Genomic DNA, 27,926 nt, shown 5'->3' with positions numbered 1-27,926 from the left:
CACAACTCACAACACGAGTATGCATACAACTGATCTTCTTGCGCCAACTTGCAATGAGAAGCTGTTTTAAGCTGTACTGTACTTCTTTGTTTCAGAATGTACTTGTTCCATTCATAAGTTTGGTGTAGAAAGCAGTATTTTATTACTACTGGCAAAATATTCCTTTTTTGTGCAACTCGGCCTAAAAATGTCAGATAAAGAAATAAGTTTTCCCAAAAGGATTTTAACTATGACCTGCTTGACAACTTATAATTTGCACAAACATTCTCCTGCATAGTTTGTCCTTGGTCTGAAAACGTAAATCCTGATGTTGTATTTCGAATCAGGTTGTTGTCTGTATCATATGGATAATATGCACAGGCAAGATGCTGTTATCCGTTTTACATCAAGTAAGTTTTCACTGCATTTTGTTTTTGTTGCTTTTCAGAATCCCTAAACCATCTAGATGTAGAGCAAAGCTAGGATGATGAAGTAAGATCTTCAGCAATCACCAAGGCTGATCACTATCTTTTTTTGATGACTTCAAATTTTTCAAGGAGTGCGCAGCGTACAAGGATGTAAGGTTTCTGCACTTGTATCCATAGGAATTTGGGTGTCGGTAAATTCTGTTTTCGATGGATTTTGAAGGGGAACTTTTCTTTACCAAGGATCAGACAATACTAAGAGACCAACAAGAGTACGGTAAATTACTAGATCATCCGTAGTTCGATACACTAGAACTTGCTGTGGCTACTTTCTTGGGGCTCTGAAAATAATTCCTCTGAAACAGAATCATTCAGTCATACCTTCAGTTGAGTAAATAATGGCTCTGAAAACTGGGATCTCTCATCTTGGTTACCTTTACCTACTGCACTGCAAAACCGGAAGCTCAAGCTCATGCTAGGTTAGACTCAAAGAATAATGGTGATGATTAGTTAGCTAAAATCTGGAAACCCCTGCCCATTTGCTCTAGCTGACAGCAAGAATAATAAATAGCAAGCACTATGCCTGATTGTGTCCTGAATGCCTAATCGTGTTCCACATGAATATAATTTCATTGTGTTTGACTTGTGAAATCGTGCAGATGTGGGCGTCAAAGTTTTGTCTAGCTGCGGAGAGATGCCTGGAGTTCCATTACAGTGCAGGTAATCTCAAGTATGACGAAAACGGGTCTCTTTTGCTTCTGCCATGACTCTGAATCTCCACTGCACTTGACTGCACCCTCTATCTTGATCTGCTTGACGAGTTATAATTTGCACAAACATTCCCCTGCATAATTTGTCCTTGGTCTGAAAGAACAATTCCTGATGATATATTTGAAATCAGGTTGTTGCCAGGATCATATGGACAATATGTAGAGTCACGCTGCCGTTATATGTTTTCCTTCCAGTAAGGTTTCACTACATTTTGTTCCTGTTCCATTTGAGAATCCCTAAACCATGTAGATTGTAGAGCAAAGATAGATGATGGACATCTTTACTAATCACCAGGGCTGATTACTACTACCTTTTTCTTCTTTCCTGCAGTTGACGACTTCAAATTATTCAAGGAAAGCATGGCGTACAAGGATGTAAGGCTTCTGTGCTTGCATCCATGTAAATCTGGGAGTCAGTCAATTTTTGTTTTGAATTAAGGGGAGATTTATTTTTCATCAAGGACAAGACAATAATAAGATGTTAACAAAATGCTCAGAAAAATCGCTTCGCTTTTGTGCCACTTCAGTTCAGTAAGTTGGATCATTCTTACCCAACGAAATTAGATAATTTATACCTTCAGCTCAGAACCAATTGCGGTTACTTTCCTGGGGCTCTGAAAACAGTGGCTCTGAATTTTGATCATTCAGTCATGACTTTAGTTCATTAAACGTACAATTGCTCCGAGAACTGGGATCTCTCATCTTAGTTACCTGTACCTAGTGCATTGCAAAACCAGAACCTCAAGCTAGGCTCACATAAGGGTGACGACGATTAGTAGTTAAGATCAGGAGATACTATGCTCTACCCATTGCTGTAGCTGACAGCAAGAATGTACAGCAAGCACATTATGCTCGATTGTGTTGCGGATGTCTAACCAAGCTCCATCTCACTGTTCTTTCTTTGTGTTTGCCTTGTGGGATGCAGATGTGGGCATCCAAGTTTCATCCAATGGTGGAGAGATGCCTCGAGTCGCATTTGGTTGGTCGTCAACCCTGTCCTCGTGGGCAACCAGCTGATGTAGACCTCTGAGCCGTCGTGCTCTGAACCTGAACCTGGACTGGATCGGTCTGTATATTTTTTGAGTTGTTCAAAGAAAGAGATGCTGAAACGGAACCTCCGTCAGTCAGTGTGCTTACAGGGCTTGGTTTCTGTAGATTTTGAACCGGAGGTGGAAGATGACATTATCCCTCTCTTTTCGGAGGGGCGAGGTAATGTAATCTGCACATCTCTCTAACGGACAGCAAGCGCTATGCTTGATTGTGTCGCGGTCCGATATGTGTTTGCCTTGTGAGATGCAGGTGTTGTGTCGAAGTTTCATCCGGCCGTGGCCGCGGAGAGATGATGTCTTTGCAGATTAAATTTTTTTATGTGGTTTGTCCACAAGCAAGTAATACTCACAAAGGACAACTTACTTAAGAGGCGATGGGTAGGCAACTCGCGGTGTTGTTTTTGTGCTCCGGATGAGACAATACAACATTTATTCATTGAATGCCCACTTGCCAAGTTACTTTGGAGAACGATTCATATAGCTTTTAATATTAATCCTCCAGTAGATATTGCGTCTTTGTTTGGGACGTGGTTAGCTGGATTTGAACAGATCACGGCAGCTCGTATTCGGATTGGAATATGTGCGTTACTATGGGCTATATGGAACTGCAGAAATAATATGATTTTTAACAGACAAAACAACTTAACTTTTTTGCAGGTTATCTTCAGAGCTACAGTTTTGGATCCGTACGTGGTCCTTACTCACTCTTATGGACTCCAGGGAGCCTTTGGTTACTGGGTGCAACCAATGGGAGATGATGGCTCGGGCTATATTCAACCGGTTCAGATGGCGTTCGCATAACAGGATATGGGGCTAGAGAGCTTGTCCTTATTATCACCATATCGGTTGTTTTTAGGCCCTTTGTATTTTTCAGATTTATGTGCTATGACTTTGCTCCGTTTGTGAGCTGTAAGACCTTTATATTGATACTTTCTAAATTTTTAATAAAAGAGCCGCATGCATCATCATGATGCAGAGACCGGGGGTATACCTCCATTTCTAAAAAAAACCGAGCTGATAGACATAGGTAGATCCTGAGCCGTCGTGCTCTGAACCTGAACCCGAATCTGAATTCTGAACTAGGTGGGTGGGTCGTGCTTTGCCAGTGTGGGTGCATGTATATTCAGTGTTCTTTGCCTGTCTACTACAGTACAAATTCCTTTATCTAATAATAAATAAACATGTGCTGAGGTCAGAAACTTGACAAATGTTAACAGCAAGCTACCGAATGAACTTTTGCCGAGTTCTGAGCTCGGCATATGTTTCAGGACAATGGTTCGCTGAATTTCGGCACTCGTACAAAATCTGACCACCTGAGCGTGACGGAAAGTAGCGGGCAGAGGTAGGACACTAGTACGTTTCAACCGCCAAAATGAATGACAACTGTGAATGATGCGGCCCTCAGGTTGCCTTCACCCTGGGCGTTCCCCACACAAACAGTAACAATGGCACAATTAGGATGTTATATACTTAATTTCATGAAATTAAAAAAAATCACACTCTGTTTCTTCTACTTCGAAGGTGTATTTTATTTATTAAAAAAATAAATTTCTATCTTTGGCCAAGTTTATAAGAAGAATAATCAATATCTATAAAAAACTAATTAAAATATAACCACTGATGCTTTGATATTGTAGATTTTGATAGTATTTTTTTCTATGTACTTGGTCAGAGATGTAAAATTTGGACTCTAAGAAAAGTAAATGTATCATATAAACAGACAGGAGGCGATTAAATATTGTTATATATACTCTTTTTGGGAATTAAATACTGCTATATCTTGTGCACCTTGCCGCGGTATTGAACCCAATGGTGAGTGTACACCTTGCTGCCATGTAAAAGAAACTAAATCATTGATGGCGCGCGTTGCTGCGCCCATCCATTTTTACACTTTAATGTTAGGGGTTGATGTAATTATATGGAGCCATAGACAAATACTTATCATGTTGAATTAAGTTAACAGGGCTACTTCCATGCCGTAGCCTTACGATGCCAAATTTCAAAATCGTAATGCTATTTATAGAGAACTTCCCCTTGAATTGAAGATAGAATAGACCAATGAAATCAGGAAAGAAAATCAATTATCAATATGATTATTTACTCCGATAACAAACTTGATGGCATTACTTGTGATACAATTTGCAATAGGTTAGAAATCAAATGCCTAACTCAAACAGAAATTTCTCATGCCCTATATCATACATTGGTAGCTTTATGTAACACATGAGCATATTTTCCACAACTACATGATACGCAGGGCAGGGAAGCAGATTTATTAGTGGGAATTCACTGTGTTGAGACTCTATGTATATGCATGCATGTATATGTGTCCGTAATGATATATTTCCATATGTTGGTGGAGACATTAGCTACTTGGGCAAAGAATTGCAGTTCAACAGTTATGGTGAGCATTGAGTAAACACAAGATACATGTGCGTAGATATACTTCTGGCAACATATGTATGTTGTAGGTATATTTGAAAACCAAAACTATTACCTCTAGCGACTCCATGTTTGAACATAGATATGATAATAGCCCTCTCAGTGTGGTTTCTGAGCATCTCAACAAACATGGGAGTAAGTAAGTCTCTTCTTGTATTGAAAGCTAGATCGTTTGAATAAGCGGAAATTGAACGTGCCATTGTGGCCATTATATATACTAACGCATTCGAAGAAGATATGGATTTATAATGAAATTTAAATCATCATGCCCATTCCTGTTTACAATATTAAAATGTCTAAACTGCTATGCTTAAAAGCTAAAGAGAACAAATGGGAGACATGACCTGCCAAGATATTTTTTTTTGCAAATTACTGTTGCAGAAATGAAAAGGTAACACATCTGTTCTGGATGTCCTTGAATAAACCGACAAATGAGATGAGTTATTGACATGTATACAAATTTTACAATTTTCTACAAGCAATATTAGAAACATTCAAGAGGCAGTCGGAAAAAAATAAAGGTATCTTCTCTTTGTAACTAATTCATGATGTGCAACGTGTGCCATATCATGATGATCAGATGATAAGTAGAAAAAATAACCTGAATGTCAGGACCTGCACAAGAGTGGGTCATTCAGAATCTTGTGCGGAGGAGCAAGTCGCTGATAAGTTAGCATGAAGAAAGTGAGGTTCTAACATAGAGATAAAGGAAATCAGTCGACGAAAAGTAGAGAACTATCTTTTATTTTTGATAACACGAAAAGTAGATAAGTAAATTCAAAGCCTTCACCTTATTTTGTTCAATTTATAGGAAAAGCTGAACCAGTTGACCTATTGATAGTAATAGTGCAATTCTATAATGACCGACAAGAATACCAAAAACATATACTCTCTTTTTTGTGAACATAATATCCTCTTATATATTATAATCTCTTCAATAAAAAAGATCCATCTTCATTACTCATTATATATTGATAGATCCACTGTAGTAGTTGGACATAATAATTTTCCTATAAAGAACACACGTCTGTGATTTTGTGCTCAAAATTCCAATCAACTGGGTGACATCCTGATTGTTGTGGAATGCTAATCCTAGGCACTCTGAAAGGACAAATCCAAACCAGCAGAGAACACTGATTATATGCAAGATAAAGGGAAGGGAATGATCTGTACCAGCGGACTCCATCGAATGTTGACATGTACCCCCATTTCCCTTGTCGAATTGTTCTTGTAGAGGCAAACCTAGGTCGCTGCCAATGATCATTCGTTAAGGCTCGAGCCCCATTCAGCCACAAAGTGGAGACCATTCTTGCTGCACCGGTCTGAAAGCCAAGTAGTTGACGATCATGCCGCTAGATCTAGGAGAATTCAGATGCTAAAGTAAACAATATCAACTTTACTACAGGATCCCGCCTCAAAGAGACAAGAAGGAACATATTATTTTATTTATCTGAGGATGTTGATTGCTGAAGGAGCTGTACGTACCCTTGAGGGATAGAACCAGTAGAGGATTGATTCGCTGAATTGATCAGCGTTGGCATGGGAGTCGCTGCTGCCCCACCGCCACCTGCAGCGCTGTCCACTGCCCGAACACCAACCCGATGGCCTCTCCAAGCGCCGCCTCCGGATCGGTGGAGATCTGGGCCATGGCGCTGTCGGATGTGGCAATGGTGTCACGCCTCACTGGTCTGAGAGTTGAGCCCCTCTTTGCTGCAACTGGAGAAGGAAGACAGACGGTGGCTGGTCAACGTCGTGGAGGCGCGATGATTCGTCGGCGGCCGCGAGGGAGAATGAAGGGAGGGATTGCCGCCCCTTCGATGTCCTTGACCTGACCTGAACTGAAGCGACGTCGCACACCATCTAATTGGTGGGCTGTTCTTTCACCAACCGCTAAACGGGCTGCCTGGCCCAATCAACCAGAGGCCACCGATTTTTCCACTGGAATAGCCTCCCTAGGTCACCCGGCCCATTGGTTAATTACGGGATTAGATAGTCATCTGATGGCCAGCAACGACCCGGAACAAACATTCGACGGCCAGAAATCTTGATGGTCTGGGAGGGCAAGGAATGTGCTCAGTTTTAATGTATCTAAATTATGAAACAGAGAATGAATATCCGATGGTGAGCAACCTTTATTGTCACGGATTATCACAATGCACAATAATTGGCTTGCTTACACTTTCCTCAATCTTCAGAGTTCAAATAAATTCCTTTGGATAATGTTCTAGGAAAAACTGGAATCACGTCCTAAGTCCGTGAATAATTTTGCCCCGTAACAGAACAAAAAATACAATTCAGAAATAAAACTCAGAATTTTCAACCAAGATGGTCTATTTATTCAGAGAAGTCGACCATGCTCAGTAATTGTAGTTGCATATTTGTCTTTATCAATCCTGCTGCAATGATTTTTTCTTGTCTTCCCACATGGCAATCCTCTCATGCGCCTTCTCCACCTTCAAGTTACACATATGACACATAAACAATGAGAAATATGTGCAACATCATTAATTAATTGCTTCACATAAATTTTATTATCACCTTCCCTTCTATTTTCTCCCTCATTTCTAAATTCATATATATATTTTTCAAATTCATACTTTGTAAAGTTACCAAAATTATAGATATAAATATAAACATCTAAAGCACAGCATAAAGACAATATAAAGATATGCTGATTTAATATCATAGATCTTTCTTTTTGCATAACTCCCCCATTCCCAAGTAAGTGGCTTAGAAACTGAGTAAGAAAGTCAATAATTTCTAAGTTTGGCCAAGTATATATACAAAAATTATGAATATTTATAAAACAAAAGCAATAATACTCCCTCTGTCCCATAATATAAGATGTAGTTACCTCGAATATACACATATTGGATGTAATAACATCTTATATTATGTGATGGAGGGAGTACATCATAAAATATATTTTTATAATGTATTTATTTAAAATTGTAGTTGTTGATATTCCCTTTTACATATTTGGTCAAAGTTTGAACGGATTGACTTTCAGAATTTATATTCTACCTATTTAGGGACTAAATGAGTAGATTGGTAGACAATTCATAAACTTCGTCCTTGAACGTAATCCCTCTCCCTTTCTCACTCATACATCCTACCGCCCGGTGGTAGTTAACCTCATGTCTCATATACTACCATGTGGTAGTACATATACTACTTTATCATTATAAATATGTTCATATACTATATCTAAGATTTTTCAAAATGAGCTATATAAAAAATTGCATGTGAGTCCATAATGTTTTTTGTATATTTTAAAAATACCTTCACATTTGTACGTATAGAACAATATACCAAAAAATAGTACAAACTACCTACATAGTGGGATATACACCTAACCAAATATTCTTATATACAACATACTATACATACATACTCTTGGTTTTGACACATACTATATACAAGACACAAAACACACGTGGTGGTAACTATCACTGGGTGGCAGAAAACATTTGTATAGGAAAATCCTTCTTACTCCTAGGTACACCGACGTCTCATATACAACCATGGGGGATTATATGTAATATTTTATAGGTTTGAGTATGTTCATATACAATATTAAACATACTTCAAAGTGAGGTACATGAAAAAAATGCAAGTCGGAGCATAATTTGTACTGTATTTTTGTAATATCTTCATTTTTGTACATATAGAATGAGTATGCAAAAAACTGATACATATAGTACATAAAAAGTAGTATATATTGTACCACAATAAATTTATAAACCGCATACCATCTATACGTACTCTCATGTATGATAGGTACTACCTAGATTGTGTGGAACATGCGGGGGTGTAACTACACCCAGAAGCAGAAGCAGTTAATATAGGTTAGGTTCATACTCCCTTCGTCCGGAAATACTTGTCGCAGAGATTCATGTATCTAGACATATTTGAGTTCTAGATACATCTATTTTTATCCATTTCTGCGACAAGTATTTTCGAACGGAGGGAGTACTTACCTCGTGTTGCCAGTCAGTCCTGAAGGTCACCCATAATAGGATGAGTGTTTGTAGTAGTGTTCCGCCGATTACCATGCCACTCCAAACCCCCTTTGCGCCCAGACCAAGATAGAAACCAAGGAATAAGCCAAGGAGAAAATTCCTTATTTGACACTGTCTTAAAATCTGGTTCCTTATTTGACACTGAAAAAGTTTTTCTTCCCTATTTGACACTAGTCCTAAATTTTATTCTCTATACGACACTTCCGTTCATTTTGAGTCTAAATGACACCTGAAAAGACGATTTTGCCCCTCATGTGGTATGTGTGCGCGCGTGCGTGTGCTGTTGCGTGTGTGGGTGCAGGCGCACATGTGTGTTGCTGCTGCATGTGTGTGTGCATGTGTGCTGCTGCGTGTGTGTTTGCTACTGCGTGTGTACGTGCGCGTGTGTGTGTGTTGTTGCGTGCCTATGTGTTGCCTGCGTGTGTGCTGCTGCGTGTGTGTGTATGTGGGTGTGTGCTGCGTGCGTGTGTTTTGCTGCGTGTGTGTGTGTGTGTACACGCGCGCGTGCGTGTGTGTTGGTGCATGTGTATGTGTTGATGCGTGTGTGCTTCTGCTTTCGCACTTATGCTGCATGTGTGCCTATTGCCCCCCACACACATACCACATGAGGGGCAAAAGAATCTTTTCAGGTGTTATTTAGGCTTAAAATGGACGGAAATGTCATATAGGAAATAAAATTTAGAACTTGTGTCAAATAAAGAAGAAAAACTTTTCCAGTGTCAAATAAGAAAGCAGATTTTAAGATAGTGTCAAATAAAAAATTTTCTCTAAGCCAAGCGGCATGCCAACGAAATAGTAGCACCCAACATTCACGTACGTCAGAAACACCTGCCAACCGCACCCCACGGCCACACCTGCAATTAATAAAAGAAATCCTTATAGTCTCATATTACCATAAATTGCACACTTCCCTCCTTATATCAAGGATTTGCAAAACATAAACTTAAATTACACACTTCTCTTCTAAACTTAAGCTCTAGATAGTTTACGTAAAACTTAAATTACACACTTCCCTCCTAAACTGCACCCCATGGCCACACCTGTAGTTCCGCCGATTGTTTCTTTGTTGCGGAATTGATGAGCTTCTTATAAACTCTAGTTATTTTCATAAACTTTAATTACGCACTTCCTCCTTTTATGAAGGCTTTGCAAAACATAAACTTGCTCCTATAACCATATAAACCTCAGATGTCCCTATTTACATGAAAGTAAAATTTAACATTTGTTGCTTTCTCTGATTTTTTACTATAAAATTCTTTGGGCTGAATCGTAAAATTCGAAAATCAATACGCATAAATCCTATCTATCTTTTAAGTAGTGTTTTTTGGATTTCAAGAGTTCAACAACAATGTAAAAACAGATATGCGGAGAACACTATGAAATAATAAGATGAAAATTTTCAGGAAATAAGGCACATCATCGTCAATGCTTAAGATTGTAGTCTCACATATTAATCCTGCTATACATATTACATTCTGTGGGCAGTTTAATTATTTCATCATAGACTTTTTGTTAATAGTCTGATAGACTACATTATGCAATATAAAAACAACTATGATATTGTATAGAGGATTTTAGAACCTAGCAATGTATGTTCTCTATGTCTCAGCCATTGTACCACTTTCCAATGTGGGAACGTTTTTCTAGAACCAAGGTACACCGGAACCCTCATCTAAAACTTACCAACAAACATATAATATGGGAGTGCTGGAATTTAACTTTTGGAGCTTAAACTGTACATTCTCATCTTCTCATTTTCATTAAACTTTGCAAATTATCAAATTATTTGATGATGATTTTCGTTGGTAAGTTTCCAAGTCATTATATATGCGTGCTAGTTGTTTTCAATGGATTTTACAAAAATTTCAAAAATATTTTTACTGAGATCTACATAATGCACACAGGAAACCTACATGACTGTACAAATTTTGAGATCGAGCTTGGCTCAATACGAACTAATATTTTCTTGTGATATTGGCCATGATTTTGAGAACGAGCTTGGCTCAGTACAAACATGAGTCGTGGAAACTGGCACGCAGTTCACTATTACGGCTTGGTGCCAACTTCTTTGTTGATTCACCACGACTTTTCAAAACTACTGTATCTTGTGGATAGACATCACTTAAGATAACGTGGGAAGGGGGGCACTTGGAGAAACATGCACTCAACTGGGGAGCATGAGCGGACATGTGTGAGAATGCCATGTGTCTCACGAGGCAGCTCACGTGTCTTGTTTGCTCTTATTTCGGTCAGTTTTGTCTTCTTATCATGTCTTCATCTGGAATTTTTTATTTGTCAGAGTATTATATATGTTTGACCTGTTCGGTAGCTAGGCTTCTGTGGATTATTTTGAAATGTGCTTTCAATCTCAAAGATATACCAGACGATTTGGATCTGGTGATGAGGGGCTGGGCTAAAACTTTTGGAAAAGAGGAAAGGGGTTTAGTTTGGATAGGTATTTCTACTATTTGTTGGACTATTTGGAAATTGAGAAACAGTGTGATTTTTTGATAATAACAGGGTAAATGATCCCTGTGTGCCTGTCAACTTGTTACTTAAAAACTTACATGATTGGAATCTCTTGCAGAAAAATCCCGTAAGAAATAAAATGATGGAGGCTGGACTAAAGCAGATCGGTGTGGTGGCTGAAGAAGTGTTTCGAGCAGCTCATGGGTGGCGACTGGCGACTAGAAGGATCATGGGGTGAAAAGCTTCAAGGGTCTTCTGGATTCGCTGACGCTGCAAAGAACTCTACTGCCTCAAGCCTTCCCACTGTTTTTTCTGCTTTTGTCTTTGTCCTTCAGAGAAGACTAGTGTGTTGAGGCTGTTTCCGTTATCATTGTTTAGCTGCTGTTCTAAAGACTTCTTAAACTCTGTAATGCTGGTGCTGGGAACGGTTTTGAGCCCAGGCCTTAAGTCTCTCCCTTGGGAAGCTCTGCACTTTTTGAGGACATGTGGGCAGGGCAAGGGATGGCTTCCCTCCTACCTCAATGCAGTGCTGACAGGGACCGGGGGGAGACAGCTTAGTTTCTTTGCTTTTATTTTTTGCTAGTTGTAAGACTTGGTGATTTCTATTAATGAAAATCAGAGAGGAGAGCTCTCTTTTATCAAAAAAATAATAATCAAAAGCATGACCTTCACATCAAAGTTGTTGGAATCAACGGCTAGAGAAGATGATATAATGAGCATTGAAATCCACAATACTCAAGGGGTTGGTCCGATCTAATGATCTTTGTCACTGAGCCTACCAGGAATATAGATTAGGAGCATAATAGAGTCAAGCAAGACCAAAGTGGAGAAGCTTATCATCATGTGGTTTGGAGGTGGAACTACTCGCATATTTGTGTGTTGGAGTGCAAAGTGAGCCCTCTCACATGGTTTACTCATTATGTATTTTGCACATGGAACTCGAAGATCCACTTGATGATTGTTCCCCGAGATTGGTTTTCTACTCGCTTGGTGCTTTCATGTCAAGTTTGGATTGAGACGAAGTCTTGGTCTTTTAAAGCATCGGACATGCATACTCTTGGAAAAAGTTCAAGGCCATAAGCCTCCATTGTTGTAGGGCGTAGTCTCATCCGACCTTCTCCCTAACTAGCACAATGGCCCTCTCAACGCGAGGGCATCACTTTAGTGTATTCAAAGTAGGTTCATGATATAGATCTGCTTGATAGTGTTTCTCTTTTTATTCCATGATGTTAATTGTATTTTTTTAAGGCAAAATCTAATTTGTTAGGTTTATTTTTTTTCTTTCCCCTGAATTATCGATTCTACCCTCCCTATCTTGATTACCACGCCCAAGAAATGCAACTACAATTAAGGAACATAGGGAAGTATTTGGATCACAATCTATAGTGTTCATGACTATGAACTTTGTGTGGGTGTTGCTTCATGGAATCTAATTATTAATAGACGTCAACACATAAATATTCATATTTTTACATCTAATGTTGTGTAGGAACTATATCAAACATAAGTTGAGTTGTAGCTGCACCTACTGATCTAATATGTGTCACATACAAAATATCAGCTAGGTCACTTTTTAAAGTTCAATTCTCTGCATTAAAGTAGTATCATGCACACACAACACATAGAGCCATTAATTAATATGGTGTATCCAACAATCACGGGTACGGAATTATTTATGTCATTCGACTCCGATATGTATTCCACATATGGGATGGTTATAGAATGCCCTCGCAAATAATCACCGGACCTATAACATGAACTCTACTTTGAATACACTAAAGTGATGCCCTTCTCCACCTATGTTTTTTATGAAAATAAACATATTTATTGATAGTTGGTGAAATTAAAAGGTTTCATGATACACCTTTTAGGATTTCCTCTATTTTCTTAATGTGGTAAAGCACGTAGTACTATTTTTATTGATTTCCTTTAAATTCAATGCTATTTAACCCGCCAATTCAATTCACACACAGTATGCTCTATCGAGGATGTATTTGTTGCTCATGTGGCATGATTTTACTATGTGTTTTTTTCCTTCATAATCATTTACATTGGACCTAGGTATGGACAATTGCCGTCCAAATTTCATCTATAGAACTTCAAAAGACTAATTCAACTTTCTCCTTTACGTAGCCAGCCGTATGCACCATATTATAATGATTCTTTAATTAATTAATACCAATACCTTATAATGATCCTTTGTTTAACAAATTGTAATCCTTCCCGTTCTATAAATTTTCCACTTTGTTGTCAATTGACATCTATTAGACATCACTTTAAGCATTTTTAGGGGTTAACTTTAAGTAGTTATTTTTGTTGTAAAATACTTACAGTATCCAAAATAGGACAATTGAACACACTCCTTAAAAATTATATCATATATTTCGATTGTTCAAGTTCAAGGTTCAATCAGATTCATACTTGTCAAATCAATCCTGAAGGAACATTTTTGTGAGCTACATGTAGTACACACCTTTTGAATATGTTATGTCTCCTTGAACTGCACAATACATAATAAAATTCAAATATCGAGAAATTATTGGCGAAGGTCCAGCATTCAGAACACTTTTTGGCGGACTTTATTCGGCGCGGTTTGTACACGAATTTATTAGGCATGTAGAATGCTTTCTGCGGCCAGATACAATATAGTACAAAGCTAGCTGCCCCGTGTACACAATCGGCTTGTTGCACAAGCTAGCTAGCGGCCTGGTGGATTGATCATCATTGCTAGTTGTGTACATGTACATACATTGCTAGCTAGCGGCCTGGTGGACTGATCATGCATCGCTAGTTTTGTACGTGCGTGTGATTCTTCAGCCAATAATATTCAGGAAAATGCATGTATGTTTTCTTATGAAGCGCCCATTATGGTGGAATGAATGTGTGCATGCATAAGGCATCAGCCCACGCTAATAATATTATGACCGGCACATCTTTTTTTGCCAGATAGCGACACGTCCGTATAATCCTTTTTTGACCGCCACGTTTTAGCCTCACACTGTTTCTTTGACGTGGATTGTTTTGAGGGAACTTAGTCCCTGTTATGGCGCTGCTAGAAGGAGGGCGCGAGAGGGCCGGCCGGGGGCCTTTTGCCCACGGCCAAGCAAGATGGAAGGGATTTCCTTCTTAATTCTTGCTTGATTAGATTGATACATCTCTTCTCTTTATATAGAAAGGTTTACCTGACTCCCAAGCAAAGCTTACTTGACCCCTAAGAAAGCGACTCTTATCTCTAATTAACCCTAAGACTAACGGGCTATACCGCCGGCCCAGGCCATTAGGCCCATTACGTACTCTAACACTACACCCCACCTGGACATGCAGCTTGTCCTCAAGCTGCAACCTAACTAACTTATAACCATGACTCGAGGTAACACAAACCTAACACCTAAAAACAAGCCTTTTACATCTCGGCTTGTTTTATTACTCTCAACCTGAAATGGACTGGGATGATTTATTTTGGACCTCTTAACAAAAAGTGGATACCATCCGCACGTCGGACGTGCACGTGTACAGCCACCTGGATCCCATGGACACCATCTGGACAAAAGGAGTGCATGTGTATGGCCACCTGGAAGTGGTCGCAAGAGCGACCAGCAGAGGCGCCCTCGCGGCGGCCGGCAGCGGAATGCAGTGGTGCTACGCGGTGCGCTCTTGTCGGTGACACCATGCCTTCTCCCCGCCAGACGGCTGTTGGTCGGCACCGCACATAGAAGAGTGGAGGGTTGTCGATGGACAATGGCGAGGAGGGGTGCGCCTCCCCAACCGCCGATGTTGCAGACTTTGAGGGCGTTGTCCGTGGGGAAAACAGCATGCCCAAGATCCCCGACGCAGTGGACGAGATCGAGGTCCTTTGCGCAGCGAAGCGCAACTGGGAGGAGCGGCAGCTGCAGACCACGCAACTCCCGCACACGCCGACGCGCTAGGAGGCCGCGTGCAGCAGCCTGCAGCCTCACCGTCGCCGACACATGGCGGGTAGTGATCCAAACTGGAAGCGGTGACGGCGACGGCGGAAACTTGATCTGCTGGATGGGGACGCCCTGGGGAAGCGGTGATGGCGACGGCGGGAACTTGATCTGGTGGATCGGGACTCCCGTCGGCGCGGTCCATGCGGGGCCGGAGCTGACCGGTGATGGCTGCTGCAGTTGCAGCGGCTGCTGCGGCGGAGCGCCGGGCGTGGCGGAGGTCGCCAGGAGCGGTGGCTGGCACTGCAGCCAGGGCAGGGCGGTGGATGGCAGCTGCTGCAGCGGCCGATGAGCGCGGCGGAGGCCACCTGGTGCGGCGGCTGCCACGGCAGCTAGGACGGGGCGGTGGTGGCGGTGGATGGCAGTTGTAGCGGCTGCTGCAGCAGCCCAACGAGCGCGGCGGAGGCCGCCTGGTGCGGCGGCTGCCACGACAGCCAGGACGGGGCGATGGATGGCAGCTGCAGCGGCTGCTGCAGCAGCCCGGCGAGCGCGGCGGGGGCCGCTTGGTGCGGCGGCTGCCATGGCAGCCACGGCGGAGCGGTGGCGGTGATGGGCGGCGCAGCCGGGTGCGGCCCATAGGACCCGGCCAAGAACAGGTGGATCTCCTGGACCGCCTGTGTTAGGTCCCGCAGCGCCCCGGACACCTCCGGGGTGAGGACGACGGGGGCGGGTGCGACGGAGGATCCCGGCGCGGGCAGGAGCGGGGCGACGGTCGTGACCAGCAGCGGAAGAGACGGGTTGGGCGGCGGTGAAGACATGATCAAACCGAAGCTAGCTGATACCAAATTGTTATGGCGCTGCTAGAAGGAGGGCGCGAGAGGGCCGGCCGGGGGCCTTTTGCCCACGGCCGGGCAAGATGGAAGGGATTTCCTTCTTAATTCTTGCTTGATTAGATTGATACATCTCCTCTCTTTATATAGAGAGGTTTACTTGACTCCCAAGTAAGACTTACTTGACACCTAAAAAAGCGACCCTTATCTCTAATTAACCCTAAGACTAACGGGCTATACCGCCGGCCCAGGCCATTAGGCCCATTACGTACTCTAACAGTCCCACACTAGGTTTTTTTTCTGAGGGAATAGTCCGTTAGTTTTTTTCTACATCCTATTTTTTTCAGTTAGTATTAGTACAAGGTATATAGCTGAACAAAACAGTTTTTCATTAGTAATGGCATTGGTGGGTAATTATTCCACTTAAGTATATCTAATGGCTCTAAAATCTTGGTCTATTATATAAACGGTCAGATGTTTCTATATTTTGTGATAATTTCTAGATTTCTAGATTATTTCTCTTTTTTGTGGTGAGTCCGTATATTACTTCTAATATATAATAGATAGATAAAATGTCAGATGATTCTAATGTTGTGATAATTTCTAGATAATTTCTCTTTTTTCTGGTGAGTCCGTATATTACTTCTAATATATAGTAGACGTGACACGAAGTTGCAGCACACCGATAACACATTCCATGGCCTTCTCAAGGGAATCATGGATGGTGCAATGAGTTTGTGTCCTGGTATCTTTATTGCATATAGGTATGGTTCTGTATAGGCAAGACCAACGTCATATGCAGTCGCCCGATAACATGGAACACATTGCCCGAAAGTAGTTCTTTTTGGGAGAATTTTATATTTTCCTTATAAACTGAGTACAAAGTAGTTCATAGAAAAGTTTTCTAAGATTTATAGTTGTATAAATGAAAAAACTTTAAAGAATACTCCATCCGAACCAAAAATGTGGCGTGCCTTTAGTTTAAATTTGAACTAAAGCTGAACTAAAGCCAGAACACTTTTTTCTTTTGGATTGGAGGGAGTAAGTTAGAAAGAAAAAAGTATTATCAAATGAATTATTTGAATAAAAAACGTTTTCCAAGTATGGGCTAGTAATAACGAAGATGAAGTAATGCAAGGGACTTCTAAAATGGTTGATTTGTTCACTGACTCCCTCATTCCTTTACCTCCTCCCTCTCTCTCTCTCTCTCTCTCTCCATGCCTAATAACAAATTATCGCACCTTCACCTTCATGTATCCTATCAATTCTTCTCATTCAGCACTAGGTCTGCAAATAGGCTATGGCATGCCAAGCTCTGCTTTGGGAATGAAAATCGAAAGATGGACCTATGGTTGGACTCGTCATCATTGACGCAAGTGCGACGATTCATTCTTGAAGGCTTAGACTACGAGTTGTGTATGTTTTTTGTTTGTTTTAGCCTGTTAGCATACGGTCAGTGGTTGCTTGGTGGTGTTATTGTCACAACGCATACGACGTCGCGTTTTCTTTTCTCGGTCGACTTTGTATGCACTGCGACATTTTGAATAATGAATAATATATGGCTGTGTGCATCAATCATTGCAGAGGCTTGTGGCTATCCTCCTTTTTGAAAAACAAATTCAGCACCAGATGTGTATATAGGCTATGTCACAGCATCTCAATGTGTCTCCTTGGAGTCGTTTAGGACTTTGCCAATCGCCAAATCCACTCTAAGTCGTACGACATAAACTTGCCCATAGTTTGACTGGTCTTTTTTATTAGCTAGTAACATACATGTGTTTCTACTTCTCTTCTAAGAAAAAAAAAGAGATATCATGTTTTTGAGTAAAAAAATTCATTTCCTGTCTAGTGGCTCAAGAATACTTCATGAGTTGAGATAAAAATTAGTGTACACCACTACAACGTTTGACCAGGAACAATGACTAACTTATGCTGCTTATCAAAATAGGTTAGATTGGTTAAAAATGCTTTTTAAATAATTATACACCGAATTAAGATGGTATTTTTATCAAAGGATAGATTGCTATCACAATGCATATTATGTAGCCACGTAGCTAAAAATTGTGTTATATATTCTTCCAGAAGAGATTTCTACTAGTTTATAGTTCAAATCAACATTTCTTGTGGCAGGAAAAAACATGTGCTATCGTTCCCCATTGGTGCCCGCCACTGGTGCCGCCATTGGTTGATATGTGGGTTGGCTAGATTTTGAACTTGAGGTCTCTTATACTTAATTAATGAGAGTCTCTTAGCTATCACGACAAATAGGTTGTCACGACGGTTCAGCATGCCACAAGAAGATAGCAAGTTAGTTACCATCGACCAGTTCTTACCTTTTGCCAAAAGGAAACCAACAGACATGGTTCTTACCAGAAAGCACGGGTTGAACGCCATTGAGGATGAGGGTGATGGCAAGCAGCGGGCAGAGGTCGGACACTGCTTCCGCAACGTTTTTGCCACCTGTGAAGACGTAGGCAATGCGATCACGGAGGCACAACACAATGACTGCCGCGACAACAGCCAGAATGAACGACATTGTTGTCGACATGACGACTGAGAAAGCTGCCGCCCTCGGGTTGCCGGCACCAAGCTCGTTCCCCACGCGAACGCTAAGAATGAAACATGAAACATATGCTATATAAATTCACACTGCTTATTTTACTTTGAAGGTGAATATTTTATTGGAATAAAAAAAATCAACTTTTCTATCTTCGATCAAGTTTATAAGAAGAACCATCAATATCTGTAAAACTAAATAAATAAAAATATATGAGGTTAATGATTTCGCTTTCATACTGTAGATTTTGGTACGTAGTATTTTTTTTTTTGCATCTACTCCCTCCGTAACATAATATAAAAGACGTTTTTTTGACACAGACATGAAATGTAACAACGTCTTATAAAATGTTAGACAGTGAGTACTAGCTAGCCTGGTCCGACATGGAAATCTTTGACACTAGGAAAATAAAGGTACTATCTTATAAGGACAACAGCCAGGACATGATCGGAGGTGAGTAAATAAATATTGTTATCCCGTATGTATGTAGTGTACGTAGTACCTTGCTGCCGCGTTGAACCCGATGGAGATGGTGTAGACCCATCCGAATATGGCCATGCTGGCAAATTAATTAAGATGTCAACAAAGAATGAATACCAGATGGTGATCGATGAGGAAATCAAAGTAGTAAATACTGCTGTATAAGAGTAGTGGTCTAAAACGCTTTTATATTTCTTTACGGAGGGAGGGAGCAGTAGTTACCAGATGGAGAGGGAATCGAGAGAGAGCTCAGGGTTGGGGAGAAGACCGGCGATGAGCACCATGACCTGGAAGTACCACGTCTCTAGGCAGAGCATGACCGCAGACGCGGCGGAGAGCTTGGCGAAGCCGCACAAGCCGGCGAAAGCCTGCGTGGTGAACCCTGTCCAGGTCTCCCTGCACCTAGGGGCGGCCAAGATGTAGGCGAACTGGGCAAGCACGATGAGCCACCAGCTGAGGCTAAGCACCAGGGAGGCGCCCAGGAGGCCGAGGCCGAGCTTGTAGACCGCCAGCCAGCTTAGCGCCAGGTGGAGCAGCAGCGTGGCGGCCGCTATGCAGGCGCTGGGCGCCACGATGCTCTGCGCCTGGAGGAACTTCTGGATCGGGAAGTTGGTCGCGTAGGCGAAGATTTGTGGGATGAGGCCGTAGACAAAGACGGCAGCGGCCGCGGCGATGCACTCTGACTCACCGAGGAGGAGGAGGATGGGGCGCGAGTAGACGTATATGATGGCGAGGGGGACGCCGGTGGCAGCAAGGAGGATCGTGGAGCGCTGCAGGTACACGCCCAGCATCTCGTACTTGTGCGCGCCGTAGGCTTGTCCACATAGAGTCTCCACCGCGCTGCCCATCCCAAGCTGCACATGAACATTTATTTTCTTTTAATTTTGCCCATCTTCTTATTATTAAGCTATTCTAGCATTGAAATACGTTTAGATACAGACATACATTTAAGCGATAAATTTCTTCAGACGAAAGTACTCCCTCCATCCCATAATATAAAAGCGTTTCAGACGAAAGTAGCATTTTAACGAACGAATGAATCGCGTGGAAATCATACAGTAACCGAAATCACAAGGAAGTGTTTGTTGCTCACGGGCAAACGTATGAGACTCCTGTCTAGACTCGATCAATAAGTGGCACATGCCACGGGCGGCCGGGTAGGTTGGCCAGTGGTTGGTCGTGATAAGCGCCATGCATGCATGCATGCATCTCTCTAGCTACTCTACTACTGGATCGGTGTGGTACGTACCATGAGGCCGTATGAGAAGACCTGGATGCCCGTGTTCCCCAGCGACGCCGCCGCGAGCTCCAGGTTGCCGAGCTGCCCACAGAATATCTGCGTGGACATGGACATGAGGTAGTTGATGAGGTACACAGCCACGGCCGGCAGCGCCAGCCGCAGCAGGAGCGGCAGCTCCACCGCGGCGCCCGCCCATGCCCGACGCCCCCACGATGCCGCCGTGTTGCTCAGAATCACCTCCAGCTCACGACTCCCGGCATGGCTGCTGCTGCTAGGTGACCCGAGGAGTGGGCTGGAGCACTCCATAATGCCTGCCTTGGCTATGAGTCGCCTGCCACCCTGCCTGCCTGCCAACTATATATGCATAGGTGTGTGGTAGGTACGTACCACTTGATGGCCAGAGTTACTTCTTTCAGCTGGGCGTTTGGGTTTACCTGAAATAAATTCGGGTTTTCAAAAACAATACCTGATATAATTTGTCCCTTTTTTTAGTTTGTCGATAACTTAAAATGAATTATTAAATGGATACAAACAGAACGAGCACACATCCGGCCTCGGCTCCGGATGAACATAATACCTTGAGATGCATGCTCGATAGGGGTCTTCGAGTGGAGTATTAGTTATAAATGCAGTTCAGTAACAATCTATATATCTTGGACGTAATGCCTATATGAATCATGCCATGAATAATGGGAAATCTGAAACAGTTCCAGAACTCCGCTATCTTGTGAATTACCATCGTCCTGATATCATATTCTTAATGGAGACAAAGATGAGCAAGGGGAAGTGTGAACAATTGCAATGGATGATGGGTTTTCCCCATGGACTGTGTGTTAAGTCTGACGGGCGAAGTGGTGGTATTGCACTGTGGTGGAAAAAAGAAATGTGTGTGAGCTTGAAATCTTTTGCTAAAGCCCATATAGATGTGTTTATCTCTTTGGATAATTCGGAATGGAAAGAATTCAGGCTTACAGGATTCTATGGAGAGCCTCGTCGCGAACATCGAAAAGATAGTTGGTACTTGCTGAAGTATTTAAAGAGACAGTTCAAAAGCCCCTGGTTATGTGTTGGGGACTTCAATGAAGTGATTTCCAATTGTGAATATTTTGGTTCTGGGGCAAGGGAGGAATGGCAAATGGATGGTTTTCGTGAGGCCGTCAACTACTGTGATTTCATTGATCTTGGTTATGTTGGAGTTCCATATACTTGGGATAATCGGCAACACGGAAACAAAAATGTTAAGATCCGTCTGGACCGAGCCTTAGCCAATGTTGAATTTGTAGATGCTTTTCCAAATTCATGGGTTCAGCATGTGCAGACCACTATGTCAGACCACTGTGCTCTGGTGATAGAAATTAAAAGAGGCCATAATCCAAGTGCTTATAAAAGGGCATCTAAACCCTTCAGGTATGAAAATATGTGGTGTTCACATGAGGACTATGAATATATTGTTAAGGGTGCATGGAAGAGGAACAATGTTCAGAATGATTTGAATGGTATTGCATCCACCTTACGGAGAGTTCAGAATGATTTGCAACACTGGAGTTATGATAAATTTGGTTCAGTCCGTAAAAGTATCAAGGTGATTCGGGAAAAATTGGAGGAGCTTCATTCTGTATCTTCCTACCGAGGACCAACAGTGGAGGAGCATAACCTTATCCGTCAGCTAAATAATATGTTAAGCCGTGAGGAAACAATGATGAGGCAACGGTCTAGGGTGCAATGGCTTCGAGACGGAGACAGAAATACTGCATTTTTTCATGCCAAAGCAAAAGAACGCAGCCGCCAAAACCATATTGGTCCTCTAACTAAAGAAGATGGTTCTCTCACTACTAATCAATCTGAACTTAAGGCAATGGCTGAGGATTTCTTTGCTCAACTTTTCCAAGCTCAAGAGGAACTGAACCCATCATTAGTCACTCGTTTTGTTCAGAAGAAAGTGACTACTGCCATGAACTTGATCCTGGATGCACCATTTACAGAGGATGGAATCTCAAAAGCTCTATTTAGTATGGGACCAAATAAGAGCCCAGGTGTAGATGGATTCACGGCCGGATTTTTTCAAAAACATTGGGATCTAGTCAAAGATGACGTGGTACCAGCTGTGCTAGATTTCTTGAATGGTGGAGTGATGCCCGAAGATATTAATAAGACGGTACCGGTTCTTATTACTAAAGTTAAACACCCGCAATTTCTGTCACAGTATCGCCCTATTTCTTTATGCAATGTTTTATATAAAATCTGCTCAAAAGTGCTCGCTAATCGCTTGAGAATAATTATTGATGATATTATTGGGGAAGAACAGAGTGCCTTCATACCAGGAAGACTCATAGCTGATAATGTTCTAACGGCATATGAATGTATTCACTACCTTAAAAGGAAGAAAGGAAAGACGGGTGGATGTGCTATCAAAATTGATATGGCCAAGGCCTATGACCGTGTAGAATGGCAATATCTTCAAGAAATAATGCTTGCGCTGGGTTTTAGTGAAGCTTGGACACAACGAATAATGGAATGTGTATGTACGGTCTCTTTTTCCGTGCGTGTGAATGGAGAATATTCAAGTTTCTTCAAGCCATCTAGAGGACTTCGACAAGGTGATCCTATATCACCGTATTTATTTCTATTATGCGCTGAAGGGTTGTCTTCTTTATTGAAGAATTCTGGTCCAAGATACTTAGCGAAAGGAATCAGAATTGGCATCCATGCCCCCCGGGTGTCACATCTTTTGTTCGCTGATGATTGCATTACTTTCTCTGAAGCTTCCAAGAAAGGAGCGGACAGAATTCAGACTGTGATCGAGAATTATAACCGAGCTTCAGGCCAACTAGTCAATAAACAAAAATCATCAGTTTTCTTCAGTCCAAATACAGAACATGATGTTAAGATGGAAGTGTGTAACGGTTTGGGTATCCAAAATGAAGCCCTTGGTGCTAAATACTTGGGTTTACCTACGGCTGTTGGTCGATCCACTAAGGAAGCCTTCGAGCATATTCCTGAACGTGTACGCTCATTGGTATCAGGTTGGTGCGAAAAGAAGCTAAATGCATCCGGTAGAGATGTTCTTCTCAAGTCAGTGGCACAAGCCATGCCAATTTATTCAATGAATTGTTTCAAGCTTAGTTCGGTTACATGTAAGAAAATTACATCGTCAATAGCCAGCTACTATTGGGGGGGATGTCCAGAGAAGAGGAAAATGCATTGGTTAAATTGGCCGGACATGACTCGCTCCAAACTGCATGGTGGTATGGGCTTTCGTGATATCCCTACATTCAATCTGGCGATGCTTGGGAAACAAGGATGGCGTTTAATGATGAAGCCACAATCATTATTTGCTAGGGTATTAAAAGGAAAATATTACCCGCATTGCGATTTTATGCAAGCTAAGAAAGGGAAACATTCATCGCATACTTGGCGAGCGATTATTAGTGGGCGAACTTTCCTAAACATGGGTCTCATCAAAAGGGTGGGAACGGGCACAGACATCAATATTTGGTAAGATAAATGGATCCCGTCTAATCTGTCACTACGCCCCTTGTGGAAACCTGATAATACTCACCTTACTCTAGTGTGTGACCTCATTCACGAAGATGGAACATGGGATGATCATCTCATAAGAAACTCTTTCCTCCCATCGGATGCTAATGCAATTCTCTCCATTCCTCTTGGTGGTTTGGACTGTGACACTTTAGCCTGGGCATTCGAGAAACATGGTATGTATTCAGTGCGCTCAGCTTATCACTGTTTATCGAGTAATGCAGCTGCACGCCGGCACATTGATCCAACATCATCACGAGGTTATGATCACCCTATGTGGAGGCTATGTTGGCAACTCAAAGTTCTCCCAAAGATAAAACATTTCTGGTGGAGAGTACTTCATGAGTTCATTCCTACCATGGGTATCTTAAAGAGAAGACATATTGAACATATTGGGGCATGTTCGTTCTGTGGAAATAATGATGAGTCTATCTTCCATGCGATTATATCGTGTCCATCTATTAAAGCAATATGGAAAGCTGTAAATGAGGCAACGGGCGTCAAACTCCCTCGTCTTCACCCGAAAACATGGGCATCAGATATCATCAGCGGGAAGGTATGTTCTGCGAAGGATGCTGAGACTATTACAACAGCGGCGTATGCCATATGGACCAGCCAAAACATGGAAAAAGGGGAGATCAGCACTTCTCACCAAGCAAAGTTGCCCGATGGGTAGCAGAGGTGCTACAGGAGGTATCTAGTGCCACTCATCCCACTGATCACCATGAGAAGAAACTAGTTAAGTGGAACCCTCCTCCTGAAAATATTATAAAGATAAATGTAGATGGAAGTTTTAATCCTACAACTGGTACTGGGGCTACTGGATGTGTGGCACGAGATAGTATGAGTCGAATCCTTGCTGCAAGAAGTCGCTGGTATAATTCTGTGGCCAATGCTCTGTCGGTGGAAGCGCTCGCATACCGTGATGGTGTTGATCTTGCAAATACTTTGAAATTCCAGCGGGTAACGGTCGAAACTGACTGTCATAATTTGGTGCAGCTTTGGGAGGCTCGTCAACATCAGCGGTCTGAAATTATGGGAATCCTTCATCAGATTCAAGAGATCGCTTCACAATTGCTACATTGTAATTTAATCTTTGTAAGACGTGAGGATAATTTTGCTGCCCACTTATGTGCGCAACATGCTAGTAGTGAGAACGTGTGTAGCTTGTGGACTGGTACTGCCCCTCCTTTCCTTGCAAGATGTATCCAAAACGATTGTAATATGTTGGCAGATGAATAATAGAATTATGAATGTTTCGCAAAAAAAAATCATAGTAATAAAAGTAAAGATAAGTACTCCTTCCATCCGGAAATACTTGTAGTAGAAATGGATACAAATAGATGTATCTAGAACTAAAATACATCTAGATACATCCATTCCTCGGCAGAGTATTTCTAGACGGACGGAGTACAATTTAATCGCTGCCCAACTATAATTTGTTAACCCAACATTTGCTATGATTATTTTCAGAGATGCCTCTAGTGAACCTATGCCACCGCAGCCCATCTTTTCTTATCATTGCGTAGTTTCCATCCTCCTGTGCATATCATCTGTATATTAGTCAATTTACTTATTTACTCCCTCCGGTCCTTTTTACTCTGCATATTAGAATTCTCTGAAGTCAAACTTCACAAAGTTTGACCGTATTTATATGAAAAAATATCAACATCTACCATGCTAAAGTTATATAATATGAAACTTTAAGTCATGAGACATCTAGTGGTATTGATTTCAGATTGTGAATGTTGGCACTTTTTTCTATAAAGTTGGTCAAACTTTACGAGGCTTGACTTCAGTCAAATCTTATATGCGAACTAAAAAGGACCGGAGGGAGTACTTATTTATGGCAACTAGCAGCATGGGCAGTTTGAGATGCTGGGGACAAGATTGTTTGTGATCGTGTGCAGTTGTTGTTAACTTGGCCGACGTCTCACTAGTTCCTACTGGTTCAATAAACCTTAATTCTCAATCGAGGAAATACTTGTTACAAGTCTACATCACCCCTCCCACTTGGGGGTACCAAATGAACTTCTCCGAAAGTAGGACTCTCATACATACAAACCCTAGCAACCTCTGAAGAATTCTTCTGGGGAATTTGGACCAAAATATATTCGACGATCAATATGTTGTGTTGATACATCTAAAACTTATCTACGCATTTTGAAGTTTATTGTATTAATTCCCCTATTATTTCCCAATGTTGTATTGTTCCCTTCAATGTTTTATTGATTTACGGGATTTTCCAAGAAATCTCACTATTTCGTGATTAAATTCTAGAAGGCATGAACTCATCCATTTTTTTCTTTTTTTGCGTTTCAAAAATCTTCCTGGATCTAAATTGGTTGGGAAAAAAAATCACACAACTATATTTTGTAAATGAAGAGGAGAAAATAAGAACCACACAAGGAGTTGATCTGGTGGATGATAGGTCCAATCAATGCGGCCATCCCCCAGCCACCACATGGAGCGAATAAGTGCACTATATCAACGTTGAGCACTGCCCTAGCGCGACGAGTCTGTCTTAACCAAAAACCCAGTATATATATATCCCTCAGGATTTTTTGCAAAATAGGTTGGGCAATATGAGACAAAAAACCTAGAAGGCTGCCGCCGAACGAAGATTAGACCGGAAACTGCAACCAGAAACTCTCTTGGTCACATCTCCGACCTCTCCATTAACTTCTCCGCTGCCTCCATGATGAATATGAAGTAATCCACCACCAAACTATGATTTTGTGTTAGTATCTTGATCTCAACTCTGTGATAACCACCAAGTGCAATTGATAGTTTTAGCATGTAATGATAAGTACTGAGTGCCGGTCCGACGAGGAATTGAATGTAAACCATCTATTCTTTAAGCCCTATAACAAACTTGTACTGTCATTCATGCATTGATATATAAACAATGATTAATTTTACTACTAGACTGAAAGAGACTAAGTAGATTGCATGAATTAAAGTACGAAAACTGGAAAACAATAGAGAGAGCAAGTGTGGGAAAGTGTGAACATTTGTGAACAAGTGGTAGCCAACGGGAGAAATTCTTCTAGGAAAAGGGTTACTTGGTACGCTTAAGTTTCCTTTGAGTGAACCGCTATACATAAGCTAAATGACGGAGTTCCAAAGATATAAGCTAAATGATAGTACATATTTATTCTTCTTCACATGGTGCATTTTTAGAATGGTGCGATCGTTCGTGCTGCGAGAAGATGGTGTGATTGTGCGTGCTGCAAGAAGATGGTCGATACATGGCGTGATCGTCTGTGGTGGCGACATAGTTGGAGAAAAGAGATTCCTGGTTGATGATGGACCGTCGGAGCAACCTCAATCTAACTGGTTACCTTTGGTATGTAATAGAATCATCATGATCATCTTGTTAGAATAGTTGGATAGAGATAGGACTTGTGTTTAAACCTGTAATCCTATTCTATCTCTTCTTCTCTCTCCCATAGCAATTATTCTCTGTCTCCTGTAACGATCTATCAGATCGATCTCTCCTAAACTTGTACGCCAAGGCTTATGCCCAATATATATCAATGCGGCCCGAGACAAAGGGTTTAACGCTTCCAACCTATTTTACATGGTAGTCAGAGCCTCTTCCTCAAAGATCATAGATCGCATCTAGCTACCTCCCAAAACTATACCAATCTTCCTCCTTCGACCAAGAGCATGTCGACCACCGCTGCCGCATCGTTGTCCACCACCGCTGGCGCGCTCATCACCTCGTCATCTTCCGCCTTCGCGTCGTCTTCCTCCACCACCACCGCGGGGTCTCTCAGATCGCCACCAGAGGAGAAGCTTACGAGGGGAAACTTCCTTCTATGGAAGGCCATTGTGCTGCCTCAGATCAAAGGCGCTCAGATGGAACACCACCTCGACGGGACGAGCCCGCCACCACCGGCCACCCTCACCGTTACCAAGGACTGCAAGGAAGAACAAGTCTTCAACTACGCCCGATCCCTCACGTACGCACAACAGCAACAACTTCAAGGGTACTTGACGGGATCTCTTTCCCGCGATATCCTCGCTCAGGTCGCGACGCTACAGACGCCAGCCGAAGTTTGGAGCGCCATCCATGCCATGTTCGCTGCCTAGAGTCAAGCCCAGGCCATCAACACCCGCATCGAGCTCACCAATCTCAAAAAAGGTAACATGACCATGGCTGACTATCTTGGCAGGATCAAGAGCCTTACTGATAAAGTCGCGTACACTGCCGCG

The 27,926-nt window shown here is 42.0% G+C and overlaps 1 protein-coding gene across 2 annotated transcripts; it reads right to left on the bottom strand.

The window, feature by feature from the left end:
• Window positions 1-6,773: 6,773 nt before the first annotated feature.
• Window positions 6,774-20,476, bottom strand: LOC125511666 (protein DETOXIFICATION 40-like). Of its 2 annotated transcripts, XM_048677090.1 has the most exons (7): window positions 20,178-20,476; window positions 19,151-19,782; window positions 18,951-19,007; window positions 18,262-18,500; window positions 9,466-9,541; window positions 8,646-8,787; window positions 6,774-7,118 (listed from the first exon to the last, which is right to left on the bottom strand). In XM_048677090.1, exons 1-7 carry the CDS (start codon window positions 20,472-20,474, stop codon window positions 7,053-7,055), a joined length of 1,509 nt encoding a protein of 502 aa, XP_048533047.1. In that variant the 5' UTR covers window positions 20,475-20,476; the 3' UTR covers window positions 6,774-7,052. The 2 variants fall into 2 exon arrangements, with proteins under 2 accessions (XP_048533047.1, XP_048533046.1); XM_048677089.1 differs by lacking the exons at window positions 8,646-8,787; window positions 9,466-9,541.
• Between the last annotated feature and the right edge of the window lie 7,450 nt (window positions 20,477-27,926).

Source organism: Triticum urartu, chromosome 5 (assembly GCF_003073215.2).
Source record: "Triticum urartu cultivar G1812 chromosome 5, Tu2.1, whole genome shotgun sequence".
Lineage (NCBI taxonomy): Eukaryota > Viridiplantae > Streptophyta > Magnoliopsida > Poales > Poaceae > Triticum > Triticum urartu.
Note: the sequence above shows the minus strand (reverse complement) of the source record. Positions and strands in the feature narration are given on the sequence as shown.